Source organism: Astatotilapia calliptera, chromosome 9 (assembly GCF_964374335.1).
Source record: "Astatotilapia calliptera chromosome 9, fAstCal68.1, whole genome shotgun sequence".
Classification (NCBI taxonomy): domain Eukaryota; kingdom Metazoa; phylum Chordata; class Actinopteri; order Cichliformes; family Cichlidae; genus Astatotilapia; species Astatotilapia calliptera.
In genome coordinates this window covers 30,980,136-31,004,437 of record NC_137430.1, presented here as the reverse complement: position 1 = coordinate 31,004,437, position 24,302 = coordinate 30,980,136, and the positions used below count along the sequence as shown (strand labels likewise).

General features: G+C 41.9%; 1 protein-coding gene across 10 annotated transcripts in view; it reads right to left on the bottom strand.

Moving 5' to 3' along the window:
- Positions 1–24,302, bottom strand: part of map7d2b (MAP7 domain containing 2b) — a 32,351-nt gene extending 8,049 nt beyond the window's left edge. The window contains exons 1-12 of one of the 10 annotated variants that reach the window (XM_080306677.1): positions 23,802–24,302; positions 22,762–22,848; positions 21,857–21,910; positions 21,480–21,640; positions 12,064–12,202; positions 9,100–9,189; positions 5,598–5,684; positions 4,079–4,197; positions 2,495–2,568; positions 2,089–2,282; positions 1,503–1,641; positions 763–943 (exon numbers count right to left, since the gene is read on the bottom strand). In XM_080306677.1, coding sequence (XP_080162803.1) covers positions 763–943; positions 1,503–1,641; positions 2,089–2,282; positions 2,495–2,568; positions 4,079–4,197; positions 5,598–5,684; positions 9,100–9,189; positions 12,064–12,202; positions 21,480–21,640; positions 21,857–21,910; positions 22,762–22,848; positions 23,802–23,838 — 1,362 coding nt within the window. In that variant the 5' untranslated portion in view covers positions 23,839–24,302. Of the gene's footprint in view, positions 1–762; positions 944–1,502; positions 1,642–2,088; positions 2,283–2,494; positions 2,569–4,078; positions 4,198–5,597; positions 5,685–9,099; positions 9,190–12,063; positions 12,714–20,566; positions 20,606–21,479; positions 21,641–21,856; positions 21,911–22,761; positions 22,849–23,801 lie in introns of those variants that run through there. The other 9 variants (XM_026180327.2, XM_026180326.2, XM_080306678.1 and 6 more) reach the window with 9 other exon arrangements.

The following is a 24,302-nucleotide window of genomic DNA, read 5'->3' as shown; positions in this document are numbered from 1 at the left end:
TTGATTAAGTTTTTTTCTCAGTAGTTGGAGTTTGAAAGTTGAAATTTGGAGATAATAAACTCCAATTTTGACTTATTGATATAATAAAAAAGCTCTTTCAGTGGCAGAAACAGACTTCTGTACTTTACCATCTGGAAGAGGGACTATAAACAAACATAACAGAAAGAAGCATTTTATAATGAAATTATTATGGCATTAAATAAACTGCAGTAATAATAGAAAAAAAAATTATTCACATTTTTTAAATTTATTTTATTTGTTTAATTATTTACTTTTTTATTTATGCACCTTTTTAATTTTTAATTTATTTAATCTTCTAATTTTTTTGTCTTATTTAATCCGGTTTCTAGTTGTATTTATTTATTTTTAATAGATTTTTGTTATTTCCATATTTCTTCTGACATTTTTTTCTGCTTCTGTGTCCGTATGGCATGAAGCTTTCACCTACATGTTAACATTCATTTATAATATTAAATCAAGACACATGACACCCATAACTAAAGAAACCTAAACACACTCAGAGACATAAATCCTTCTTTTATAGTAAACTGAGTCCTAACGTAAATGTATTCAGAGCAGGGTAAGGATAGCAACATGGGACACTTTAATGTAAGTACATCAATAAAAACACAAATGCACAAATGCAAAGTGATCCGTGAACATTGTTAACAATTATTCATTTGAGCTGAAACTATGCAAACACTGAGCAGCATCACCTTTGTAACAATAAAACACATCATAGGTCGTTTCATTCACACGGACCTCTCTGTCCAGCTGATCCTGCATGTCCTTCCATCTCTGCTCCTTCTGCCGTCTCTCCTCCTCCTCCCGTCTCACCTTCTCCTCCTCCCGCCTCACCCTCTCCTCCTCGGCCTGCTGTGCCGCCCTCTCCTGCCGCTCTCTGGCCTCCTGCTGCCTCCTTTGCTCCTCCTCGGCCCTCAGCCTGCAGAAAACCACAAAGTCTGAACTTCACAGGGCGCCACAGATGAGACAAAGATAATCATCTCTGACAATTTCTATTTTTAATGCATTGTTAATATTGTTGATTCAGTATACACAGCAAACAGTCAAAGTAATCAAATCAATGACTTTTTCTACTCAGTCTTAGCTCTGAATAACTCCAGCTACAAAAGTGCAGTATAAGTACATAACTAGTCCCTATAAACAGGACAAAAAACACCATAAATCTCCTGTTTATAAATTGAGGCTTTTGGATATTCTCCATTTTGTTCCATCTACAACAATCCCTGTAAACTTTGCATTTAACAAACTATTTTGTGTTTAATTTTCCTCATCAGAACTGGAGCAAAATGCTGTATTTTGGACAGTATTGACTGCCACGATGGAACTATGAGTGAAACTCGATCTAATGTCCATTAAATGTTCAGCGATTGTAAGAAAAAACAAGAATCATAAGTCTAACGTTTCACATGTTCAGATAGAAACAGAACAAACCAGAAACATCTGGGTCCAGTGAACAGCTGTGTACGAGGAGCACTCACCTCTCCTCCTCCTGCCGCTGTCTCTCCTCCTGCTCCTTCTGTATTCGGGCCAGACGGCGTCTCTCTGCCAGCAGTCTGGATGCCTCCTCGGCGTCTGTGGTCCCACCCACGCTCCTTCCTGTGGGCGTGCCCGGAGACTCTGTTGGGGAGCATGGAGAGACACAAAAAACATAAAAAAACAGTTTAAAAGATTTCAAAAAGCCTTTAAACAACATTACAGCTTCATAAATGCTCAGCTAAGGGGACCATCTCACCAGAGCTCTGCAGGTAAGACTTGCTGATACATGTACAGATACAGAAAGGAAAGCCAGGAGCATCTTCGGTTGTGTTTTCACTCGATGTGCACTCTGCAGATTCTGTGGCGAGGTTCATGTTGAATTAAACCTTCTTGTTTTGCTTTTTTCTTCGACATTTAGAGTTTATCATTCGCCTGAATTATGCTGAATATGACCAAAGGAGATTTCTCCTTCACCAGGTGGTATTTTGACCACTATCACCGTCCCCTGAATTCAATCGACATCAATAAAAAACTGATAGCTTAGTTAAGGCGGCATGTGTAAAGTTACTGCTGCACGTATGTCTTCACCTGCATTGAGTTCTCTGCTGGTGGATTTGGGGATCTTCTTCTCCGATGTCTCAGATTTGGTGGATTTCCTCTCCAGGGTGCTGTGACCTTTGACCTCGTCGGTGCCGGGGGTGGTGGCTCTCTGCCGGAGAGGGGAGGGCGGGTACTGACCAGGGGAGCAGGGAGACTGGGCGCGACTCCTGCTGGACCTCACCCTGAAGCAACCAACAGAGTCACATCAAGTCGCCTGTGCTTCAGGTGAAGTGTGCGTGTTCATGTTCAGACATGAGAGGACAGAAAACTGGCACGTGACTATATTTGGGACAAAATGCCCATCCCGTGGTTAGGTTTAGGCTGAGCATATGTAAACACACAGTGCGTGTGTGTGTGTGTGTGTGTGTGTGTGTGTGTGTGTGTGTGTGTGTACCGTTTCGGTGTGGCAGGGCCCTTGCTGTTGGCCCTGAAGGAAGAACTGCGGCTTGGTGTGTTTGCTGACTCCCCCTAAAAGTCAGATTTCACAAATATTACTGGCTGCATAAAAACATGATAATCAGAACATCAGGACTTCGTGAAGCTCTTGTTATAGCCGTGTAACTGGAGACCCATCAGTGAGGATGAGTCAGGATGAAGCTTCATCATGCTGGATGCAGCTTACTCACATCAGTAACGACTACAACATCAGTTTGTGAACGACGTGAGCAGTCGTTTTCCTGCCTCATTAAAACTGAGTCCTTCCTTCCTGTCCGAAGCATCAGTGCAGAACGACAGAGGATCATCTTACATGCTCGTTAGCTGGAATAAAACTTCATGAATCTCAAACAGTTACTAAACAGTTCTGACTGCATAGATGTTTGTTAGCATACAAATGAATTCATTACTGAAAGCTTTACTGGCTTTTTGACCGGTGCGGCCCAGTTTAGTAACTTGCACATCTTTAATCCTGCAGCTACATCCTGAAACTAGTCAGTACCGAGCAGGAACCCCGTCTGAGGCTGAAATAATGAGGTGGAATGAAAAACTATCAGCTCATCTAATGTTTGCTTGAGGCTGGCTCTGACAGAGTCCCCACACACTCAGAATTCACAAATTTACAGCAGAAATAAAGACATTTAGAGTTTGGTATGACTGCATGGGGGGATTTTTCTGTACCTCATGTTAAGGTTTAAAGTTTGGGGCTTGGCCGCACTGTCTGACACACATGACAACACAAGTGCAGAAGCTCCCAGCTGTATACTAATCTTCATCTTAGCTCCATGTGTATGCACTTCCTTTTTTAGCAGTTTTACCCTGAGAGGCTTAAGACATCAGCAGTGTCAACTCTAATTATAACTCTAACCCTAAAGATAAAAAGAACAGCTTTAAATATGTAGTACTTTACAAACAGAGTTCACACACTGCTGCAGAAAAAGTGTGACAACAACAAATTCAAACAGAGGTGCAGACATTAGGCTAAATGACAAAACAGAACAAAACTAAAGAAAAGTTCAGATGCACAAAAACACAAAACCCCACCTGTAAACATATTCAAATCTTTTATAACCCAAGAAAAAATAAAATAGTGTTTTATTGGTCTGTTATTTAGCACAAGATTTCTGTGTCCCTGCATCGCGCCATAATCATTCCACCCTATTGTACAAATATGACTTCTGGCTCTAAGAAAAACACAACATGGTCAAAATGTTAACACAACCAGAGTCCAAACACCACGTTTCATACAGGTAATGCCTGTTACCTGGCTACAGTGCTGACACTCAGACTGCAGGACAAATACACAGTCCTGCAGTTATTAACCTCTTACAAAGAAACCAGAGACTTACAAAAGCAACGGCAAGTGATTCACCCAGCAACACATCACACAGAGTCCACAGCTCTGGGAGAGTGAAGGTTCATGAGTCCAGATCTATAAGATTACCACACAGCACAACAGTTGCTAATGTGCCCTTTTAGCTCCAAACACCTCGCTTACAAAGAGCTATGTGGTGTTATATGTTAGTGTGTGTGTGTGTCTGACCGTGGGTGTTTTGGCTCTGGATGTTTCTTCGGGGAACCCAGCGATGCTTCTGCGGTTGGAGGAACTCCTGGTTAGTTTGTGGTTGTTGGATGAAGCTGTTCGATGGGACACAAAAGACACTGACGGGTCAAAGACGGACACACAGAAATAACACGTGAAACACGTTTACAACATACAGACAGAGACACAGATGGAGGAGAATGAGACGCTCGGTTAGGAAGACACGTTGTGCAAACAAATGAGAAACCGTTTCTGCTTTTTCTGCTGACTCTAACCCGGAGAGGCTCACTGCGCTTCCAGATAGAAAAAACAGCATTAACTTTTTGTCCCTTAAAAACACAAGTAAAATATTTTTAACAAGTAAAAAGCTGGTCTTTTTAACACATGATGATTGATGTAAATTAATGTTTTTCTTCATTACTTTCAGACAATGTCGGGAAAATGCAGCTGGGATATTGTCTCGAGGTGGAAATCATGCACCTGAGATGTGTTCATATTTAGGCGAGGGGTGATGGAGGACGCCTACAGTTACCTGCAGGATCCTAACATGTATGGATAAAGGAGCTGGAGGGTTAAAGAGTACATCATGTCTTTTCCAACATCAAACTCAAGGTGCTGCAGAGTCGCTGAGATTTGTTTCTGAGGAGACTTTCATTTTGTCATCGTTTTGCCAGATCTCACAGGATTTATGCATCCAGCTGCATGTTGCATGGTTAGAGGGGTCTAAACCTTCTCCTTCACCCAATAAAACACAGACTCCAGCCGTGTGGGGTGAGCCAGGAACAACGGCTTGTATCTGCCTACTTAACTCTTTCATCATTTGCCAATCAACAACCTAAATGTCTCAGGAAGTTAAGTCTGCTCACGTGGACGTAGTGTTTTCAGAAACATTTGATCACTCACCACAGATTGAAGACTGAACAGAACCAACTTTAAGGGTTTTCTTTGCTTGGATGATTGAGCATGAATCAAGTTGGCTATTTGCTAACATCCAAATATTTGAGACAATATGGTGCTAGAAATAATTCTGCTGCCGCCCCCTGTGTGAAAACCAGCCGTGCAGGTGATCAACTCAACACTGGCACCTGTGAAAAAACCTGAACAAGCTCAGAGAGACGAGATGGAGGTAACGACTAAGAAAGCAAAGACTGATCTAAGAAGATGATTCAGGTGAGGGAGCAGATGCTTGTTCGTACAGGATGTGTCCTGCAGCTGCTGAGGAGGAGCACAGGGAGACAAACAGCAGAGGAATAACTGCCTACATGCATCAACCTTGATGTTCTACCCAAGTTTATTAGATCCATGCTGCAGAGTGCTGTTACCTATAAAGCAGGAGTACTGTCTGTTTGGTCTACAGGCACAGAGCTGAAAGAACTCTTATCTGGGCGACTTCTTCACACTTTTACTTTTACATGTATTTGTTTTGATCTGAAACACTGGAAACAAAGAGTTAAGCCTGAATCCTGCTCTCCAGTTTGGTACTCGGGTGATTTTTAGTTTAAGGTTCATAAAGTCTCACCTCTGTCCGGTGAGTGAAGAGCAGCTGAAGAGTTGGAGAGCTGTTTGTTGATTGGCTGATCAGATGGTGGAGACAGGAAGTCAACCGCTGAAGTAACACAAAAACAAAAAAGCGAATCATTTAAACGGACGCACACACCACAGCGACTTAAACAGCTGCTGCTCGGTGTAAAACTGTCCAGTGAACGTCCGATCCCAGCACAAACACCCCTCACACGACAAACACAAATCTGCCGGCTCACGCAGAAAATAAACCCACTGATCGATGAGCCGTGCAGGGCGCTGAATGAATTAACCTTGGTGATGTAAGACAGAAACGAAACAGCAGCAGAGACGCACACACACACGAGGAAGTGCTTCATCATGAAATGGAGGATGATGATAGCGAAGCAGCGACTGCAGAGCCATAAAGCTGTGAGGTGAACGTTTCAGAGACGAGAGACGCGACCGGACAAAAGCAGGACTTAAAAACTCCGTTTGTGACCAAAGACTTGATCTGCTCTCTGGGATTTTCTGGGATAGCGATTAGATTTTAGGAGTAAAGGATTATTTTCTTTCCAAATAATCCAAGTTTGCATGATTTTTTTATTCACTTTTATCTTTAGGAGAGTGTGTTGTTAACCTGTTTAACATAAAACATTTATTTTAGCGAGCTACTATAAGTAAGTAACAAAAATAATAAAATATTTACTGTCAGTAAGTTCATTCATAATCTTCAAAAAACGATTTAAAAACATGTTTTACCTCACAGTCACTCAGACGTCATGTCACAGTTTTTGTTTTATTTTTTTCATATTCCTATAATATTTGTTAAGTTTAGTCTTTGTTGCCTCATTAGTTTAACCAATTATCTTGTTTTACTGTTTCTTCTAGTTAATTATACCCTAAAATATCTTGTAATTGTTTTAACTAAATGCTACAAATGTTTCAATTAATGTAATTAACTTAAATACATTTACTTTGATCTGATGAATTCAGAGAAAATATTTATTGATAAACAGAAAGCAATGAGCCACAGTTATCGTTTATATTTGTGTCTTTTTCCAGCTTAGTGTTGTTACGATTTAAAATGATTAAATAAAGCTGATTTTTAGGATTTTTATGTACACATTGCACTCTGTGCACTCCGAGTCGGCACTCTGTGTTTTTGAGGGTCGAAGCGTCATTCAGCGTTACGACTGAATTGAAATATTGAATTGACGTAGAAGCGCGGAGGGTCTTTACTGCATGCTTACACATCACAGCAGATAACCGTCAGGAGGATATTTTCTGGGCCAAAGGAAGTGTCCCGAATGTAGATAATAAATAGAATCAGTATCAGGATAATATTAATAATCAAGGCAGGTGTTTCTGTCTCTGTCCTTCCAGGAAAGGAGCAGATAAGAGGGACTTGAACGAAGAGGAGACTCGAAGGGACACAACAAAACGGTCTGTTGGTTCTTAAAGAAGATAGTCGTAATAATAATGTGTTATTGTTGGGGTATAAAACTGTGGCCCGATTCAAAGTCATCCTTTCTGTGAAGCAGACCGATGGTTTACATCGAGGTCTGTAACTTGTAATATCAACTGCCGAATCTTTTTAAGTGACAAATATTTCTCCTGTACTTCTTTGATTGAAACAGTGTCCTGACTGCAGTTTTAAACTCTGATTCGTTTACTCTGTTTCTCCTGAAATTACTACCAAACAACACAGGAAGTGCACCAGCAGGTCAGGCCGAGTGCAAAACACCATGGAGGTTATTTGAGTCGGTGATATGGGACAGTAATGATCGCATGGCGTCTGTGTGTGAGAGCGTGTGAGGTCTAATAAGTTTCACAGATAGCTGGAGGGTGAAGTCTGCTATGATTTATGGTGTGTGTGTGTGTGTGTGTGTGTGTGTGTGTGTGTGTGTGTGTGTGTGTGTGTGTGTGTGTGTGTGTGTGTGTGTGTGTGGTAACAGGGTGTTTCATAGACAAAATTCCCTGCTGAGAAAAATACGTATGCATCGCTAAACAAGGCCTTGGGCCAGGAAGACAGGAAGTGGAGCAGCCCTTTGTTGTGGGGGTGGGAGAGCATGTGTGTTGCATACGCACTTATGTGTGGTGGGGCTTTCAAACCAGATGCTCATTAGACAGTAAGAGGAGATATGACGGCACTGTTGATGAAGATGGGTGGAGAACACCGGCAGCTGACACAAATAACACACACTGAGTGGGTCGGAGGTCACGCATTTGATTGGTTTTAACTCTTTCTGATCAGCGCTGTCACCACTGTGTGAAGGTCAAAGCTCCTGTAAACGTTAAAAAACATTTAGAGCTCTACAGAGATTTTTGTTTTTTGAGTAAAGATTTCACACATTAAGTTTTTGGGAACATTTTTAGCTTTAAAATGTCTGTAAAAACCTTTGAAAAGTTAAAGCACAATGTTGTCCTTTGATGAGCAGATTCAGCAGTGGAGGCTGTTGTATGGCCAGATAATAAATGATAATGTAGTTACCTGTACATGTAGTAAATATAACCATACATTACACACCTAAACTCTATGCATGTTGAGCTTTAATAAAAAGCTTCTTTCGTTATCACCTTTTTAAAATTGAATATATTGACTTGTTTCTTTCAGCTTTTCTTTATGCTTCTGCATAGATTTTCCTTTTCTGTGCCACATGTGGCACTGAAATATGACTCCCTTTGGAGTGACTCTCTATGGAGTCAGTCCCAACAGACTCCCATGTTAACATTTACAACTTTTACTCAGAAAATAAATGTGTTTACAGCCTGCTTAAAAAACGCTGCCTCTGGATAGTTTCCTACTTCATAACAGCAACAGATATTTTTACAATTTACTTATTAGAATTGTTTTAAGGACAAAGTTAGGCTTGTGCTGCTCTGACTGAAAGTTGGATGGCGAGGAAGGTGAATGCAGCTGCAGCTGTCTGCCAGGCTTCACCTCAGTTAACTGGAGTAACTCATGTGGACCAATAATATTGATTACTGTGCAGTTAATTGTACTAACACATTGTCTGTGCTCCAGTTTTGGTGAATGAAAGTCTAATAACTCATTATTAGCTATCTGTGTCTGTATGAATGCAGGCTGGTAACAAAGCCAGCTATTGTTAGCTGATAGCGTAGTACTCCACCCTCTCATATAAGCACGGCCACTCTAGCTAAAAAAAAACAAAAAACACATGATGGCTGACAAAACTCACGTCCACTGAGGTGTGCCAACATACTGCACATGCTGCTACATTTACTGCAGAGGAAACCTGTGCAAACTTTTTTGCTGCAACTTTGTTTACAAATATTCAGATTTATATTCCAATTTATCGCTGGTGGAGCGCGTTTTATTAGGTCCTCTAAGAACAGTCGTGACAAAAATCAGTGCAAACATTTTTAAAAGGATTGAAATATAATACACACGACTATCACACACTTCAGGATGACGCTACAGCTACGAACATGCAAACAGAGGATCGACTGCAGGTGGCGGTGGGTGGGTGTGGCACACATAGTCATGTGGTCTGTACCGTTACGGGACTGGCTGGCACTGGAAGCAGCAGGAAGCTCATTGGGCTGAGCGGAGCCAATGGCATGGCAGGGTGGGGTCTTAGGGTTACCTGGGCAGCAGGTGAAGCAGAGCGGAGAAAGCAAAGCATTACATACTCACACACACACACACACACCTGTTTCAGGGACACATGACAGGCATACAAACAGAAAACAACAACCAAGCTCGGTGCACACACACACGCTGGGTTAAAGTGAAAGAGGCATCAAAATCTGTTCAAAAACATTGTAAAGGCAAACGAGCCAACAAGAGGGAGAGTGAAACACAAAACTGTAACGCGAATATGTGCAAAAGAAGTGTCACTGCCCTCTCAGGGAAGATCTAAGATCCTGTTCTCATCATGTGGAGGTTCAAGCAACATCTGCTGTAAGAGAACTGTTTAAACTACCATGTTCAGCATGTAGGCAGATCTACAGGTTCTGAACAATGACACTGGACATTATTGTAGTTTTGATTCTTTACACCACCACAGAGGATTTGAAATCAAACAGTGAACATGTGTTATTAGAGTATTGGATTCACACAGTCTCCCATTTTCAGTAACTTAACTGACTGACAACCAGCTGGCCGGCTGAGGCCTGGTTCCTCATTATTTTATGACAAATTCAGCAGATAAAAGAAGTGGAGTGTGCCGGTAGCTGTTCACTGAAACTGTCACTGTGACATCCAAAGACACGTCAGTGCAAGTGAAGGAGTGTCATTAGGCTGACAGGCCAAAATAAACTCTCTCCAATCAGGCACAACATTATGACTTGTATAATATTGTGTCCAGCTGTTTGCTACAGAAACAGCAAACAGATACAATGTGTTGTGTACTCTGACACCTTTCTACCAGGAATGACCTTTTTTGCAATTTCAGCTATAACAGCTGATCTGTTGGATCGGAGCAGAGCCGGCCTTTGTTCTTCATGTGACCCTGTCGCTGGTTCATCACTGTTCCCTTCTTGGACCACTTGATGCGCTGTTAGCAGTGTTAGCAGTGCTACGATGAACAGATAATCTTCACTATGGCACTAACAGGTGTCATGATGAAGAAACAATCAGAGTGATTCCCTTCATATGACCGTGGTCATGACTATTAAGACTGATCGGTGTATAAAAGACAAAAAAAACCTTTCATAGTGGCCAAATCAATAATCTGGTTCATTCTCAAAAACAAGGAAGACACTGGTGAGCTCAGGGACATCAAAAGGCCTGAAGACAACTAAAGTGGACGATTACAGAGTTCATTACTTGCTTAAGAAAACATCTAACAACAACATCTAACCAATCAAGAACATTCTAAGAGAACATAGGTTACATTATGTAAAAGAGAGTTTATAAAAAGATGCAAACCATTTGAAAACAAGAAGAAAACATCTAAAAGAGTTCTGAAAGAAAGTCTTTGAAATGAAGATTAACCAGGACCAGGACGACTGGAAGAGGCAAGCAGCTCATCATCTGAAGCATAACACATCACCTGTCAAACATGGTGCAGGTAATGTTTTGACATGTGTATGTGTGGCTGCCAGTGGAAGTGGGTCACTAGTATTTATTGATGATGTGACTGCTGATAGAAGCAGCGGGACGAGTTGTGAAGCGTACAGGGTTAGACTCTCCTCAGGCAAATGCTGCACAACTGATCAGAGCTCCACAAGGCCCCGTGGGATTAAAGATGAACGCCTGCATTTCAATCACATGTCGGCTGTGTGATTTAAACTCCACTGTGGTGGTGTACAGACGCAACATTAAAAAGGAAAGTGCCATTGTCCAAAAACGCATACACAGATATACTGCTGGGTCCCTTTGAATGCTCCTGTATTAACATCACCCGGTGCCAGTTCGGATCAATAACCGTAATCTCAGTGCTTATTTTTAAATTATTCCCCCAAGTCTTGGCAACAAGAGGAGAAATAATCCTTTGAAAATGGACACACATAAAAGAAATCCTAATATTTTTTTTCACAGGGTTGTGTATCTGCTGTGATCCCGGTTGGGTAAATATCTGCAGCAGCTGCTATCACGGCCTGAACACCTTGTTCGAATAAAGTAGCAGCTCATTTTGGAGCTCGGGACCAGAGGAAAATACGCAGCACACAAACACACACACAAAAACACACACTTTGCGTCTTTGGGTGAGTGTCTGTCCTTTAATCGAGCTGTAAGATGAGCTGGTGCCGTTTCTGCTGCAGTGAGCGTTCTGCCGGGCCCCACAGATCCCAGAGCAGCGCCTCTTCCCCAGTCAGCCGGGCCGGAGCCAGAGGAGCTGCCTGGTGGACCCGATCCCGGCTCAGCTGGTGGGTACTGTGAATAATTGATGGCGTTATGAATGCACCACAGCATAGAGCCAGGCTCGGGCCGACAAGAAGACAGAAAACATCTCAGAAAAGAGTGACGGTGAAGAAAAGAGATAAAATACGAGTGATGGAAGTTGGCTCAGTGAACAGCCCTGTGTCGCACTTTGTTTATGTGTGTGGCCTTGTTGCGTTCAAGGTCTTCTGAGAATTAGTCCTGCATCCCAGCTCGGAAATAAAACACACAAACATAAAAATAAACCGGCACCTGTAGCACATTTAAACAGCAGTTTACAGGCACAGCTTGACCCCGTCTGATCAGGCTGAAGCTTTATGAACTCACTCCGAGTCTCTCTAAAGCCTGAAGGGGTCTGGAGACAAAGCGTTCCTGCATTGCAGCCTCCCCACCCTTTTCCTCCACTGCCCCGCTGTGTTTTCTCCCTCTCTATATCCTCACTTCACCTGCTCTTTGTCCTCTGCTTTTACGTCTCCACCCTTTATTCCCACAGCTACCCCCCCGTCTCCTCCTGACCTCCAGACCTCCTCCTCCTGAAACATCTCTCCACTTCTCCATCACTACCAACCCCCCCGAGTTCTAGAAATCAAACCCACCCTCCAATGACATCATCATCATTTCTGTTGGTACTCACCCTCCACTCCATCAGGCGGTCCTCCCCATGTCCACCGTTTAGGCCTGTTATCCAGGTGCTCCCGGGCTTCTCCTCCACCTCCACCTCCTCGTCTTTCAGGGCCCCCGGCTCTTCGGCGTACCATGGCCTCCAGCCTCTCCTGCTCGTTACGTTCAGAAACAGGGAAGAAGAGAGATTCTCTTACCGAGCCATCGCTACGGCGACGGATGCCGGGCGATGCACTCGGAGATGGCTGCGCCATGGTTACCGCATGCAGCAGCAGCGGCAGCGGCCTCGCCCCTCTTCGCGCTCGTCTGTTTGCTGTCTGCTGGTGGTCACCAGCCCTCGCTCGCCCGTCTGCCACTCAGTGATACAGCAGCTCTGTTCGCTCTCTCTCCTCCGTCTGCCGCTCCCTCTCTCCCTCTCCCCCACCTCGCAGTTCAATTCACTCCTCCTTCTCTCTCTTCCTCTCTCCCTCTCTCTCTCTATGTCGATCACCCACTCCCTCTCTAATGACTGAGTCTGTTTCTGAAGCACTTTAGTCAGACGGGAGGAAGCAAAATGCAGCCCGTCACCACCCCCCACCACATGCATACACATGCATGAACACACGTTTACACAGGGGACCATGCCTGCACACACACACAGATGGTGGGTGGATCGGAGATTGATACTGGTTGCATTTCTTTTATCCTTTTGCCTTCCTCTACCTTTGCCTCTGGACTGCATGCATGCTGCAGTGTGACAATAACCATTCCTAGAAAATAAAAACACACACTCGGCACTGGGGAGTGACTGGCAGACACAGATTAGTAAACCATGACTGGGTACAATTATTAATCTTACATCATGCTCACAGTTTGAGGAAAACAATAAAAATCTTTCATGGATTTGGGCCTGTATGAACTCAGAGACATTTCTGTTGAATATTAAAGGAATGTTATGGCGAGACAGCTGTTATTCCTAATGATTGACATTCTTAATGTCTTCATGCTGGAGTCACGGTGAGGTCCTTGTTCTATTATCTGTGGGAAGGATTTTGCTCCAGATCACAGAGTGAGAGCCCATTCAGCACAATTTTAACTTATCACACATTGACACATCAAAAATAAAATACTATAAATTGTTACATGCAACCTAATTCTGTTTTGCAACATTATCCTTGAGCAAGAGCTACTGGGAAAACAGACAAAGACCCTGGATGCAAACCTCCTGCCCTCTGCTGTTGTTACTATAGAGGACCTCGCTCCTTTGTTCCAGAGCATCATTATTACTTAGTGAATGTCTGATTGCCCTATTGTGCTTACAGCTGTAGATTCACTGTATGCACATGCAGAGTATTTCACATGCAAAATACATACAAATGCGAATGTGAAAATATTTCTCCCTAAAACACCTTGTGGCCTCAAGTGACGCCTCAAAAATCCAACCATTCAGGTGGACGTTCAGCCAAGAAAAGACTTCATAAAATTTGGATTCTTGCATTATAAAAACGCACCAACAGCAGATTTTTTAAATAAACCACACAGTTAAAATAAAAACACCCCGTCAGCATCTGCAACGCCCAGATCTGAGATGCACGGGACAAATCCAAACTACTCTGCGCTGCATGCAAACGTGACATGTTGACATTTCCAAAGTTCACCTCACTCGACAACAGCTCAAGGCTGGTTCTTATTTTATCGGCACTTCTCGCTCTTTGTTAGCCGGCATCCCAGCCACAAAAAAAGACAAAGTTTGTTGGCTCTGTCATTTGAAAAAGAGATATATTGACAATTATTTTGAGATGTTCAATATAAGAGCGTTGAAGGTCAGTTCAGAGGTCGAGCAAAGTGCAGCGTTTATTTAAGCTGACAGGTTCACTAGAAAAGTCAAAGAGCACAAGACAGAGCTGGGCAAAGGGCTTTATGTGCAGACAAGCAGGTGCAGTTAATACGCACAGGTAAAGGTAATCAGGGCGAACGGACAATAATGAAGGAGGAAGTAATACCAATGGAAGACATCCAAGAAAGCCAACCTTCAAAGTAAAACAGGAAATAAACAAAAGACCGCTAACACTAGAGACACAAAACTACGGCCACAAAAAGAAATAACAAAATAGTTGCCTGGCGCAAAAACTCAATATAAAACTAAACAAAAACCAGAACAACTAAAGCTCTGCATTACAAACAGCCCTACAAACCTCAATAACACAACACCAGGAAATAAGTCAGAAAAGCATAGATCCCACGTCGAAGCACACGTGAGACCTCAGAAAGGCAGAATTCAAATATATATAAAACACATTTATATAAATCTAAATGTTTTAAGGGGCAAAATAAGGAGTCAATTACCTGAAAAGTAAAATCCAGGGAATAAATTCATGGAACCAAAATTAAAGTCCTCACTGGTGTATTAGAAACACTTAATTAGGGTTCATTTTTAGATTCATGACTTTGTCGGGTTTCCTAATGTCATTAAGTGACGGACACTTATTTCTATTTTGACATTCATATTTGATGAATATAAACATGTCATAGGATGCCAAATAAAGGCGCCAGGCACCTTAAAGAAATCAGACACATTTGTGAATCTAAAATGAGCTGTTATTATATTCAGATATATTAAAGCAGTAAATTGAAGCCTTTTAAGATTAAAGAATATTTCAGGTTCAGGTATATTTGTAAAGGCCCCTTTGTTTTATTTTGATATTTGCTGTTTTTCATATTTAAACTGTTTATTTGTTAAAAATAAATAAATGTTAAATGTTTGCAAATTTGTTGGGTTGTCCGATTGTCCTTCTTTAGAAAACAGACTTTTATTTGAAACTATTTATATTTATGTAAAAATGTAAGACCAGAAGAGAAGCATTTTCCATTTAGTGATGTTCTCATTGCCTTACGAGGTAAATATTATCATCCCTGCATTTATTTTTATGTGTATTTTTTATTTGTTTATTCATATTATACCTGTTTGTACACTGAGCTGTTTCTGTGTTTGTTGCAGAGGGTAAAAAGTGAGCCGTCTGCTTTTTATGTGGCTCAGCTTTCTGGTCATACTGGATTTCCAATCATCGACCATTAAGGTGGCCCATGCAGAGTAACTGCCCAGCACAGAGCTGAAACACTGCTTCAGTGTACTGTCTGTATATGGAATGGGTGGAAATGCCCCACCTCAGCACTATGGGGGTGGGGTGAAGGTGTATGCACAGTCACGCACATAACTGCAGGAGGAGGGAGAGGCTGCGGGGGAGGGGGAGTCAGGATTTAAAGGGAGACAGCAGAATGTGATGAAGGTGAGGGAGGGAGTGAAGATGTGGAAAGAGAGTGGAAGATCAAAGATAGAGAGGAGGGCTGGGATGGATGAGCAGCCTGCAGGTCCCCTCATAACTGACTCCTGATGAGTACTTTTACTAATTTGCTTTATTTATCAGCGGCAGAGCTGATTGAGATGATTTACAAGGCAAACGTGGCAGAGTTGTCATAATGGACTCATTTACCTCTGCAGTGCTGAATGTGAAGTGAGCCTGTCTGATGAGATGAAAGGATTCAACACAAACCGTTCATGAGACAAATAAAACAAAGAGTCGAGTGCTGCAGGTGAGCTGTCAACAAGACACGGTCAGTAATTAATAACACTACTCAAAGTAATAGTATTTAGACAAAAATGAACCAGGTTCAGTTTTTATCTCCAAAATAACCTCAGACTAATATTAAATCCATTCTGCATATTTTATTCTTGGGCTTTATTAGAGTAGCTTTGCATGATTCTCAGTTCAAAATAATCTGGTTTTATGTTATACTGAGCCTTTGTGCAGCCCCTCAGTTTATCCTCTGTCTGAAACGATCCACTTTAGCTGCTCCCACTATGAAAACGCTACGTCCACATGAACAGAATCAGCTTTTTGGGATTGTTGGCTGCCTCTCATAAACAGAAGGTTTGACCATATTACCCTCCTCTGCTTTGGTTTCTGGGAGGTGCTGCTTCACACCACACAGAGTGAAGCAGGTCCCGGCGACATACTCAAACGGGGAGGCATGATCAAATGATGGAGGTCAGCCGTGACAACACACACATCTAACATGGTGGAAAACTCCCGAGCAGCGTGCACATGACATCACATGAGAAACCTCAATGTACACACACACATTAAATTTGATTTGTACAAGGCCAATTAATAAATCTGAGGCGTTATAAAGAGTTAACTGCAGAGACAAACACTAAAATAATAAGTCTGCAAAAAAAAAGGATTTAAAATCCTTTTTTAAGGATTCTATTATCTCTAGTTTTAAAACCACTAAACTCCAATGCAGAGCTGGAATAACTGAAATTCATCAACAGACGATAAAAAAACAACTATTCCGATGACTACTCATTAAAACGTTATTGCTTCTAAAAGGTGAGAGACTTTAAAACTTCTTTTGGGATAGGAAACATTTTAAACTCCAGGTGATTCTGACTGGTATCTTCTCCTCGTTTTATTCCTGGTTTATAGATTCACCTAAAAAGCACAAGAGCCCCGGTTCGATCCTGGGAGGAGACAAATCCCTGTGGGGTTTGTGTCAGGAAGGGCGTGAAACCTCAGCCAAATCGAACATACGAGGCTACCCGCTGTTGTGACTCCTTGTGAATAAAGGAGCCATTGAAAGCAGTTTTTATTTTTGTTTCATAGACAAAACTATTTATTGACTGGTTCAGAAAGGCCCGCAGTAGCCTCTAACACGAGCCTCGTGGAACCAAAGCTCAGTTGCACACTGCACCACAGAACATGGAGGAACTTATCTGCTTTAAATACTGACAAATGATTAGTTAGCTAATGGATTTATGGAGCTGCAAAGGATTACTGTTATATTTTTATAATGGATTCATTGTTTTTCATCTATCAGTGCTAAACGATGATCAAAAACCTTTTTAAATGTGGTTTATGGGTCCTGGTGAGGTCTCTCCTTCCTGGTACAATCAATATAAATTTAAAAAATGCATCCCGCACTGTGACTACAAGCTATTTCGTTTTAAGTACTTTGCTTTGTTTTAGTTTGGATCCTGTATTAACTCTCTCGTCACGTGAAGCACTTCGATCCTGCAGCTTTGCTCTCCGGTTCAAAGGTGAAATATGTGCTTGTCACAGCATCGACTGTCTGTTCCAGTAAACGACACACGATACGCTGGAGGTGATGTCATCGTCCCGTGAGCCCAGCTGATCATTATATCATTAAGTTATGCATATGAGGCGGAAGACACGAGGTGGAGGAGGAGGTGGAGGCTGTTAGCAGTCAAAGAGAGCCTCCACATCAATAGAGATAATAATCCCCCTCCTCCTCCTCTTCTTCTCTCTCCTCTCTGTGCGCCACCTGTTAACCCTTTGTGTGCTGGTTAGCTTTCCAAACAACCACCAGAAATGTATGCTCTCGATACGAAACAGCCGATCATTAATTCAGCAGTGTAATAACATGAGTCAGTGGTTTTAGGCAGAGTGATGCCCACTCATGACTCACGCAGAGTGAGATGAGGTGTTTCACTGCTTCTGAAGAAGAAGTAAAAACAGAAAGAGCTCGTCTCAGCAGCTCAGCAGGATCCCACACCACAGCTACATCATCATATCTGCTGCACATCCGTCTGTGAATCTGAGTCATTTCACAGGATTATGATCTAAAGAAATAGTCCAGTAAAGGAGACAATTACTGCCTTTGTCTGCAGTGTAGTAGGAATGGTCATATAAGAGATCGCAGAAATGCTGAATGGCTTATGGATCATTTTTTAATATATACTTTTCCCTTGTTGTTACCAGCGCCTGCTAAGCTGTAATGTGCTACTACTGCTAGAAGGTGGCAGTAATGTGCCTCTGAGCCGTTTGCCAGCTTTTATTAAGCAGCACAAAGAAAAATTGCTTCGACTGAGAACTTCTAACAAAGAGCTCTCCTCTTCCACACAGAGGCCAGGATGAGTGGGGCTCTGTGGAGCTGTAGAAACAATGCAAACTTTGCAGCGTAAACATTTTTCTTTTGGAAAATTTAATCCGGTTTTTAATAACAGTTGCTCAATAAATAGTTCCAATTTTTGATTTTAATGAAACAACTCTGTAAGTGCTCCACATGTCACTGCTTGATTTCAGGCTAAGTCAGCCTCACTGTAAGAGAGCTGTCTTTTTCAGCGTGATGCGGTATATGTGACACATTTAGCTCCAGTCACTGTATTTATTCTTACAAACGCCCCCAGCTGAAGTGCAGACAATTTCTGTACAGTGGGATTAACAGTAACTGGAATTCCTCCCTTGTAGCGACACTGGTCCCACTACCTACCAGGTCTCAGGCCAGTAAAGTGTGTGGCCTGATGAGATCAGATGCTTCTGTACAAACAAGACAAACATGCAAAGCCAAAGTTGACTACAGCCCTCAAAAAGTCTTGTGTGGAACATCTTTAAAAAAGTGAGCGAGAATGACGTCCAGTGTGTTTAGAGAGGTTTGAGTCGGTGGTGGAAAGACACAATCTAACAAGCCCAGTTAATTGATGAAAATCTAACTATAATTTTACTTGAAATGTTCATTCTTGTATTATAGGAGTGTTTTTCTCCACATGTGCTAAAAATGTGGTAGAATAAGCTGTGGGACAGGGAAGCGCCCACAGCCAACTGAGGATATAAAAACAGGGCCAGTATTGTGACAATATGATGTAGTGTGATAATTACAGAGGACATGAACTAGAAAGAAATGAACTAAACAATCTTCAGTCCATTACTGATCTCTACTTCAGGCGAATCAGTTTGAAACATGAGTTGATGTTGGCGTAAGTTTAATTCAATGAAGACGCCTCTGAGGGCTCAGCGTACGAGGTCAGAAGACGGCCTCCAGAGAAAGATGTAAAAAATCAGCTGTGCTGCAGAATGGAGATGCCCAAGAAGATAATCATGAAACGCAGAGTGGCCGGACTAAAATCACAGAAGAGAGCTCTTCATACAAGAAGTAAGAATTTTAATTTTGACTTTCAGGTCACGCAGTGGCCGCAAAATATTGGAACTTCAATCACAGTTCAGCTGAACCTGAATATTAATGCATCGCTCATCTACACATAACACCACAGATGACTGCTTTCTGTTATATCTTATTATATCTCATGTCCTGGTTTGTTTTTGGTTGCTGATTTTTTCTGGCAATAAGGTGAGGAGAGGATTTCAAAATCCCAAACCTGGGGATGGTGCCCTGCTCAGGAAAACAATAATGTCCAGTAACTTTAAGTCTGCAGACAACCAGCCAGCTAAACTTTTCATGTTTCAGCTGAATGCACACAATTGGTCTGCTGGCAGAAAGTCTTTAGAGCTTCTGCATTAATTACTCAGGACTTTCCTAAGCTCTGGTTCAGCCTGACAACACAGCTGGAAACACACTGACTCGATTATGGATCGACACGGTTAATAATTCAGTGTTGGAGAGCAGCGAGCTCACAGACAGAAAAGGGAAAAGAGTGATCAGTGGTGGGAAACAGAGAAAGCCTGTCTTTCCAGGCTTTCTCTGATCCTGTGATCAGGTTTCTGAAGAGGGGAGATGAAGGAGGAGACAGTCTGAGGGGAGCACAGCTCAGATTTTATTTCACTGAGAAACATAAAGTCTGTGTGACCTGGGCTGGATGATAATCCAGTTTTATTGTGCTGACCTTCTTGATGATTGATTACATTATTGTCTCGATGCTGTCTAAATTAATGATTTCATACTAATGACCTTTTAAAAACTTACAAAAGAGTATTTTTCTAGCTTAAAGCTGCCAATATCAGATACACGCTGTGTGGCTAAGGTACAGCTAACTGGCTAACTACCCTCATGATAATAGGTATTACTGTAGAAATTAAATGTTAGTTATATATGTTTGTTTGTTCTAGAAGATTTATCGATGGATAAAATTATCTGACACTACAAAGAATTTAGCATCATATTGAAGTAATTAGGCAAGCTAGCCAGCTAGCATTCCTACTGAGGTATGAGGGCTTTGCTTGCTAGTTCATACTTCGCAAGTTCATTTGAGAGTCTGAACCTCCAAGGTGGGAGGACACAGTTAGTATTTCCCCTCAAATACATTTTTAACCCTTAATTTCATTTACTGGCCTGTGCATATGATATGCATAATAACAGATTTCTTTACAAAACAGATTATTAAAAAATATATATTTTAAGCATAAATAAAACACTGAAATAAACCAAAGATCACCCCACAGAGAAGACCTAAGTGAATCATACCCTGCATTTAATGTCTACCGAGTAGGGAAAAGGATGTGCCTGGAGTCAGGCAGTCGGAGCTCATGTTACCTGCCGAGAGCACCCGGCTCCCACAGATCATTTTTAAAACTGCTGCTAGCTGGCGAGGCAAGAGGCTGGTTGTTAAACTAGCGGGGTGGACATCTCCAAAAACGCCAGACCTTTTGTACAAATAGACAATAGCTTGATAAATCACATATTTGAGGTTAACCACAACTACATTCTCGACTAAAAACATCTTAAAGGTTTATTTTGTGTCACAGAAACATTAATATATTCAAAATGTAAGAGTTTGGCCCTACTTTTGTTTTCCGTTCCAAATGCATGCAGGTGAAGCATCCTTGATGGGTGGAGCAGGAACACAGTGGACTTTTAACTGGAGCTGTACTTGTATGTTTCACAAGTATGCATGTTGAGAAACAGCCATGAAATGCTAGCAAGCACGTTACAGCAGTTTTTAGCTAACCTGGTTGTTAGTTGGCAACCAGGTACCAGACCAGCCCCAAGGGGTTTGAATGAATTAGCTGTGCGTATCCCCTTTAGCTCACTAGTACTGTTTGCAGTTTAGCTGTGTTAGCAGTTTTTTAAAGACTGCACAAAGTCAGATTTTTCTCCCAACCACACTATTCGCCCATGAATTGACTCGCCTCTTATGTTAACTGTATTTTTCCTTGACAGTCTGCAATGCAAACAAATGACCTGAAACCCAAAGCAGCAGAGAGCTAGCGAAGCTCATCTTTCTTTCCCAATAACCCTGTCATTAGTTAAACCCTATCTGAAGCCACATATGCTTCAGAGCCTTGGTGGGTCTCTACTCTTCTCATGTTATCTGAAAGCACAGTTATGGTCCGTTCCATTTGAAATTCAAAGACAGAATTTTTTGAATTCCTAGTCTGAATTTTAAAGTCAGAGCAGGTCACCAGCCCCCACCTAACAATGAAGACAGTGGTAGAAAGCTTTATTTGTAAGTGGCTTAAAAAGCCAAATGTGGAGAACAGACCAGACCCTGTGCAGGAACGTGCAGAAGCTTAGATTTTAAGCACAAAAACCAAGCCTCACGCTGTTTAGCTAGTGAATTCTACCTTTCTAAAGAGCAAAGCAAATCCAGTTTTTTTGACTTTACCACTGGAACTCGCTTATCTTGGGATGACATCGTTCTAACATCGGGCTTCCCAGTTAAATGGAACGACGCATTAGTGTGTTGTGACCTCTGACCTTTTCCGCCTCTTGCTGTTTTCGTCTCTTCTCCACGGCCGCCACCTTGCGCTGCTGCTCCTTCCTCCTCTGCTCCTCCATCTTCCTCCCTCTCTCCTCTGCGCAGCGTTCCAGTTGCTGTTGAACGCGACGCTCTTTATCCTGCAGCTCCTCTGACAGCTCTGCGCACACACCGGGGTATTCGTTATTTACTTATTTAGAAACTCAACTTCTACTGTTTCCTCCACAACATTTTAAGGGAAATAATGCACTTCTTGATCCACTATACAGCACACTGCGTATCACAGGAAAGCCTCCAACAATCTGTGTGCGTTTGCCAGTGACAGATGAAGCAGACAGACCACACTCAGCTACACCAGCTGGACAATCGCTCATACCTCGAATTTTCTCTCCGTCGTTGCTTTGCTCTTTTGCTAAATGCAGCTGGGAGCCTGTAAAAGGAAAAATTAAGTGATTAGTTTGGCCGCCTGCAGGTTCTACATATGTTTGATATCTTTCATGTTTTATCATGCTGCTTTAGCTCCACCCCTACATGTAATCACATTCACTTTGTTTGGAATTTTAACCACACAAAAACACAATCTGAAAAACAGTTAAGACAAACACGGGAATGACTCAAAAATAATACTAACGTTAGTTTGCATCTATCTATGTTTCAGTGTCTAACCGGACGCTGACTCTGGATGGCATTTCCTTAGACTTCCAATAAGATTATGAAGAATCATCAGTCATTTTTTGACCAGGATATGTCCTTCAACAAACACATATTAAATAAATAAGTGTACAGAAGCTTGTTGTCAAAATTTCAGGTTGCTATCTTAAAAATTTCACTCAGTAACTCTTATCTTCAGGTTATTTTCCCAAGTTGAGTTATCTTCTTAGAAGTTTTTGTTAGTAAGCAGAAATCCTGAAATAATAACCCAAAATTTTGACTTCTGAGGGGCAAAAGAACCTTTTTGTTTTATTCCAGGGGCAGAAACAAGCTTCCACGAATATGACTGTGTCATTAACTTTTGTTTAATCTCTCTTGCAGGTTTTTGTTTTGCAAAGTCATTCACTTCCTGTGCTTGATTTTTATCAAAACAGAGTTCTTCCTTCCTGCAGTCACCAAGTGCTGCTCATAGGGGATGCTGTGATTGTGCAGTTTGTTTTCAGCTCACTAAATAAAGCCCCTGGAGATGACTGTTGTTTTGAAGTGGCGCTCTATAAATAGAACTGTCACCTTCTTCTTTATTAAAATACTGGGAGTATGTAAAAGGCTATGATGAGATTACACATTTACCTGGAGGGCTCCTGTGATTGGATGGTGATCGAGAAGGAGATGCGTGCCTGTTGGCGAGCAGTGTTGGCGCAGGAGGAGGGACCAGCGCTGTGTTTTGGGAGAGAAGAGTCAGACATGATTCACACTTGGCCGAGAAGCAAAATAAAGCTAAAAATGTAAAGCCAGAGCGGCAAACGTGACCACTCTGTCAATATGGAAGAGCAGGGATTAAGAAAGCTATCAGTCACAGGGCGTCCAGATGCAATACATTTTCTGTCAGTCACTGCTTCGCCTCTGGGGGTCAGATGTCAGAGCAAGACCCCTGAGTGTAACCTCCGGCCTTCTTCCTGCTCCTTTTTTTCCCTCTTAATCTGTCAAACTGACAGCCTGAAAGCAGCCAAAGGGCAACTATCCACCGTGCTCTGTGCATTCAATGGGTTTTTTTTAAAAAAACAAACAGTGGTCTTAACATACAGGCATTAGATATGCAAATACATGCAAACATGAGCCAAAAGTCCCCTCTCCCACACTCTGTCTCCAGTGTACATTACATCACATGCAGAAATCTGCTGTTTGTTTAAGAGGATGATCGAGGACTGTGGATGGTTAAAGAGCTGACAGCCCATAAAGAGGGATGGGTGGAATCAATATAATGTAGGATAGCAAACATAATCAGTTAGAATATTTATGCTGGCCTATCATAAAATATACTTCCCAAGACGTCATTTGATGTGTATCACTCACGTAGACCTCTATATATGAAATGCAACAACATATTTGTACAACGCAACATGCAAAACCATGTCTAAACATAAGAAACATTACACATGGAAAATTTATTTCCAGATGCACATATCTAAAGTAATTCTTCAGTATATGCGGATGTAACGCATGACTCTTTAAAGGTCTTTAAATGAAAATGCAGCGTGAATCAGTCCTATCCAGGTTAATGGTTGTGGGTTAATGTTTGTCCATGGGCGTTTCTGAGCGTAGGAAGATTACCCAGCCAATAATACACATTTAATATAAGATTCATAAATAGGAGCATATATTTTTCTCACCTGTCATGTCAGCTGGACCTGGAGCCACCTGGGTCATCGAGTGTTTTCCAGTAGAGGGACGTGACAAGAGCCAGAAAGACGTTAAACCCGCGGTACCCCACACAGGAGAGCGCCGGTCCGACACAGTGACTCAGGAGAAGTCTAGGAGGATGCTAGGAGTATGGAGGCACAGGGAGGGGAGGGGAGCAAGAGTGGATTTCTATTCGATGCTATAAAACGTAATCTTCATGTCAGTCCTCGTATATACTTCTCTCAGATAAACCAGAACCGATACCGCCAATGTAGCCATATTTAAAGCTTCAAATACAAGGGTAGCTTCAACGAAACGTCGGGACTACTTCATAAAATAAAAATAAAAACATTGGAATGAAAGAAAAAGATTAAACATTGCTCTTTGTGATATTATAAAAGTATCTAACGTGTAGTAAAAAAAATAATATTACATTTTCCAGCTTTTTGGTTTATAACGGAAACACGAACCTGTGACCGCTTTACATTTGG